The 5449-nt window shown below is 41.3% G+C and overlaps 1 protein-coding gene across 7 annotated transcripts in view; it reads right to left on the bottom strand.

The window, feature by feature from the left end:
- adgrl3.1 (adhesion G protein-coupled receptor L3.1) overlaps window positions 1–5449 on the bottom strand; it is a 124836-nt gene that overhangs the window by 7786 nt on the left and 111601 nt on the right. For 4 of the 7 annotated variants that reach the window (XM_020597160.1, XM_020597161.1, XM_020597163.1 and 1 more), the window contains 3 exons: window positions 4863–4954; window positions 1823–1991; window positions 371–550 (listed from right to left, as the gene is read on the bottom strand). In XM_020597160.1, the coding sequence (XP_020452816.1) occupies window positions 371–550; window positions 1823–1991; window positions 4863–4954 (441 nt within the window). The remainder of the gene's footprint in view (window positions 1–370; window positions 551–1822; window positions 1992–4862; window positions 4955–5449) is intronic. The other 3 variants (XM_020597166.1, XM_020597162.1, XM_020597165.1) reach the window with 1 other exon arrangement.

Here is a 5449-nt window from a genome sequence, read left to right as displayed (position 1 = left end):
GAGGGGGTGATACGAAAAGGAAAGGACAAATTAGTGCAGGAGAGGCAGTAAAGGGAAAGGTAAAGCAACAACCAGCATGAGAGAAACAGGTGGAGAAAAATAATTACCCGTCAGTGCCATTTATATTCCATCTACCTGCATGTCAGCACCAATATGTGAAAGTGTATGACAGGGCTTGGGCTAACTCACTTTCAACATGTTTTAAGTCTAACAGTGCAGTGTATGGCACTCGAAATCTAGTGACATAAGTAGCCACAAGGTCCACATTCAGTGTGCGCTATCTGGTTCCAAGCTCCTTACATTAAAACATGAGACTAGTTGAAAGTGAGCAGCGATAACCCAAAGCCCTCATGGCGTGCTCTGGCCTCACCTGAGAGTTGGCTGTGCTGTAGCGTCCAGGTGTGCAGGCAGGTAAGCTCACCTGTGAGCCTGTGGAGTAGCGACCCGGAGTCCGTGACGTGGTGGTCTTACTGGAGGAGGAGATGGAGGTCTCAACGCTCTTGCCGCTGCAGCAATGTGTGCGCAGGCATTTGCCGTACTCTTTACGCACCTGGGTAGGGGAGGTGTGGACGTGGAGACAATTACACACAAACACATTGTGCACATTTATAGAACCACAAAGCACACACGGAGGAGGAGTAATTTACTGATCTTCCACTTTAGCCTTGTGCAAATTGAAGCAGATTTTAAAGCTAGATTGGAGCTTAATAAAGTGCCCCTGTTAACTTCTTTTACTCAAATTTCTTGTGCAAACACTAACTCCATAAAAACTTAGACATTAAAACATTAAGTTCATAAACTTTCCTCTGTCAACATCCAGCGTGAATGTTATTACAGCCTCATATCCATCTGAAAGGGACGCATTCCTTGGGGAGACATATGATGCACTTGTACACACAGAACATCTGCATTTAGATCCCAATCAAGTTAGAACAAATAGGACTGTAATTGCTTTTTAACAAGCTTGTTGGACTGGCAGACGTGTATTGCCACATGCTCTGTTTGAACAGCTGTGTGGTGAGTAGTTCTACGCATCTTGGGAGGAACCACGTTGGACTGCAGCCAAAGACAACCTCAGTACTGTTCTGAGGACATCTCTCAGGATACCTTATCTCATGGCTTAACACATAACCTAAGTACAGCACACACTGACATCTACACACACACACACACACACACACACACACGCATGCATGGATACATACTGCACTTGTTTACTGCTCGTACACTTAAAACTAAAAACTCTCTTTGGGATTGCAGCCAGGTGAGAGCATTAAGCATTTGATGAATTTTCTTTGCTTCATATCCTTCTCCTCTTCGTTACTCCTAGGCACTGACAGTGTGTGGGAGACTCTGTAAAATATCCCAGGATGTGTAGGCTCTTCCTGGAAGCCACATACAATTTATATTTAAAAAGTGATACATATGTAGTCACAAATGCTTCTAATCCTTTAGGCCCACATATATAAAGGAGGTAGTCTTTTCACAATGAAAAAGGCAAGGGGGAAGGGGGGGGTGGAAACAAACATACATTTCCTTTGCATGTGCAGCTAAATATTATTACAGATTTTTACAAGGTATTTCAGACTTTATGACCCTGCCTAATGATGAAAAACCACATTTTTCTGTTACCAGCTGCCAAAAGGCAAAGCAAACAACGCAAGTGAGAGAGATGGAGGCAGTGAAAGCAAAAAAGTGAGAGAACTGAGCAGCCAGTAGGGTTACTGAATGACCAATCAAACCTGTGACAGCTCTGCAGATATTTTTGGTGTCTCTGCTGATCAATGTGTGTGTCTGTGTGTGTGTTGTGTGACTCCCTCACCTTCTTCTGCAGTATGCAGTGGAAGATGAAGATGAACATCCCCTGCAGAGAGTTGAAGATGGTGAAAAGGTAGGCCATAATCACGGTGCTCTCGTTGATGTACATCAGGCCGAAAGCCCAGGTCAAGCCCAGCAGACAAAGCAGAGCTATGGCGCCAATTACCCAAGACCTACAAAACAAAGGAAAGAGAAATCAGTTACTGTATAACCATGTCAATTAAAATTTAATTTAATGTTCTACATTCTTGGCAACATCACTGTTTGCGGTTTCACATTATGTAAAGTATATTTTACAAGTTGCATTGTAAATTGGATAATATTCTCTTTTTCCTTGGATGAGAAAAGCTATTCTGCCAAGTTTGATACATGTGGAACCATGAGGGGTCAGGGAGGGTTCACTCAGAGCAGCACTGTGGGAGTGGGATGAAGGAAACTGTGGGAGGTTTTGCCTAAAAGGTTGAGAGAAAAGAGAGAAAGTGGATTTGCTCATTTAGATACCATCTCAAGAGAGGGAGGGGAGGTTATAAGTTAGCTGATGTTAGCCGTTTGTATCGAGAATGTCAGGCGCACAAAACTTTTTCCAAGTACATGGCAGAGGGTAAAAATCGTTTTCACAGACAGAAGTGAGCCCTGAAGTCTGTTAGTGCAATTGTGACTATAACAATTTAACAGAATTAAATTTAATTAAAGTTTTCAAGGCCATAAACCTCCATTTCACATAAAGCCTGCGCAGAAGTGAGTCATTAAGGCCAAATGCCAGAGGAATTCAGTCATGTGGAGGCATGCGTGTGCGCTGGAAGTCCTTGCCTGAGCGTGTGCATGAGAATGTGCGCGTGGCCATGTGAGTGGCTCCACTGTGTAGTACGTAGAGGATATTACAGCCATTATAAATGATATTTCCCACTAAAGGTCACAGTTTCGGGTCTGCCACAGCTGCAATGATGGCTGTTAATTTGATTGGCTGAGTGGCCAGTGACCACCTCTCATGCGAGGGATGGAGACAAGGCGGTTAGGAAAGAAGGAGGTGGGGGGGTGAGGGAAGAGAAAGAGACAGTGGGGGAGGTATTAGGGGAGTTGGGGGGAAGGAAGAGAGAAAGCAGAGCAGAGTGAGTGAATGAGATTGAGGTGATTGATTCGATGTTGCCCTCTGTGGCACCATTCAGGCGAGACAGAACCTCCAATAAAGCTCGCCTGACGACCCTCTTCAATAAAAGGTACACTCATCCCTTTCTTTTCCATCCTTCCATTTCACTTCTCCCTATAGAGCTCCCTTGAGTCATGGTTTCTCTCTTAGCTCTGTTTCCTCTCATTTATATCTCATATTATAATATTTCAACAGCACATAATGTTTATAGGTCAGAGAAGCTCACAAATCACACATGAACAAGTCATCCGTTTTACAAGGCAGGTTAGCGGTTAATGTAGGGATATGCAAAGACTCTTAGGCAGGTTCAACAGACAACAAATACTGTAAAACAAGGAAACCAATCAACATGTCTCAAGGAAGACAGGAGGCATCTGACTGGAGAATGACCTTACCAGAGCCAATCCATAACAAAGACAACTGATGATAGCTTGGAGTTAGAGACAAAGAAAACAAAAAGAAGGAAGAAATAATAAGACAAAAAGGGTGTGATGATGATTAATGAGTAAATGAACCACAATAAGAAATGAGTAATGAAATGAAATAAATTCAAATCTATTCAGTCTTCTGTGCACTCAACAAGACTAGGAAAAGTCATTAAAAAAGAAAAAAAAAATGATCCAAAAGCATCATATACTAAATGATTCTTTGATTTTCATCCTTCATCCAGCTTTTCAATTACATTCCCCTGAACTGCAATGAAGATCAGCTGGTTCTGTCTTTAGTTCTAAAAGGCTTCCCATTCAAAGTACAACTTAAAAGTCATGAAATATACATAGGCAGTAAAAAGCAAATGATAAATCGAATGAGTAAGCTATTTTGTGATTTACATTATAAATTCTGAGCTGTGCCTCAGTAAGTAAGCTTCAAGCCATGGCACATTGTTCGAATTAAACTGAGCCTTTTGTCTTAAGCTGCACTGGAATGAGAAATAACACGATCCTGATTAGTTTTCTTAGTAGAGAGAGTTTCAGTGCTCTTTGGAAATGAAGCCATATTTCAGTGACATTCTCTAAGGGTGATATAAGTAATGAATTCAATGAGTAGTATCTTGAAATAAAGTCAGACAAAGGTGTATGTGCTTCATGCGACATGCTAACAGAACAAATAAAAAATGCCTGATGGACATAACATTTAGAAATACACTATTTGGCTTTCTCCAAAGGATTAAGATGAGAAGGTCAACACCACTCTAATGTCTTACAGTAAATATGAAGCTGAAGCTGACAGCCTGTTTATTTAGTTTAGCATAATGACTGAAATCAGCTAGCCTAGCTCTAAAACACAGGGACCTTTTGTATATTGTTTAATTGATACATACAAAACCAACTTGTAAAGACAACATCATTTAACTTCCATCATTTTACAGGAGGTTGTGTGCAGCACTATTTCTTATTCATTTGAGAAACAGTCTGGTCTATTACTCTCATAATAACAAAACTTATTGTTTTTACATTTTGGATTATATATGAATCAAACAAGCAAACAAGCAAGCAAAATAAAAACTGTTAACATGTAAGCTTTAGTGGTGCTGGCATGCTGATGGGGGTGCTAATGGAAACAGTGTTTAACAGGGGAGAAACATCCAGGTGGGACAAAACACTTCTACACAATATCAGCGTTTTGCATGCCCCCCCCCCCCGCTTATGAATAACTGCTTTTGGTACTCGATAAAAGCTTTGCCTGCTTTCTCAGAGTGACTGATTTGATCAACTGTAAATGACAAAAACATTAGGCATTTTGAGAGCTTGTGATATTACTGAGAACCACTTCCTGCCCTCCATCTGCAGTTTGTGCTACAAAATGTTAAACTATTCCTTTAACATGTTATAATCATCTCCACTTTCAAACTGGGAGCACTGGCCCAGTGACAGGATGGTCTTAGAGATGTACTTACTTGATGTTGTCCAGACATCCAGAGTCTGGTTTGAGAATGGCCGTATGATGGAACATCTTATAAAGGGCAATACCAAGGAAGATTACATTCAGCTGGAACACACACACAAACACATACAAGTTAACATTCAGAAACAATAGCCTAATTAAAGACACAATGTCACCAAAACAATTCACTCACACACAGTGCATATCACTTCATTTTCTCTCCCAGCAGTAATTGGCCTGGGGACACAGTATCAGTCCACAATCAACAGCCCGTTATGTGATCAACATACAACAGCTTGAGCATCAGGGGAAGAAACAGCTGTTATTACAACCATCGAGGATCACTGTTACATGTGAAATCCAATTCTCACATTTGCTGGCTATTGTGCAATTGTCTATTGGCCTGTTAATGCAGAGATAGGGTTGTTCAACCATGGCTGTCTGGGCTGTTGTGCTGGATATGTTATCAATAGACATAGTCATAACAGAGCAGTCCCACCTGCACTGCCTCCCACTTATAGCCCCAGTTAGATCAGTGATAGCCCAGCTGACATTTTTAAAATGAGTACAGAGCATCAGTGTACATGCTGACATTCACCT

The sequence above is a fragment of the Monopterus albus genome, unplaced genomic scaffold (genome assembly GCF_001952655.1).
Source record: "Monopterus albus unplaced genomic scaffold, M_albus_1.0 scaffold32.1, whole genome shotgun sequence".
In the NCBI taxonomy this organism is placed as follows: domain Eukaryota; kingdom Metazoa; phylum Chordata; class Actinopteri; order Synbranchiformes; family Synbranchidae; genus Monopterus; species Monopterus albus.
The sequence above is the reverse complement of the archived record's forward strand: the minus strand, read 5'-3'. Positions and strand labels throughout refer to the sequence as shown.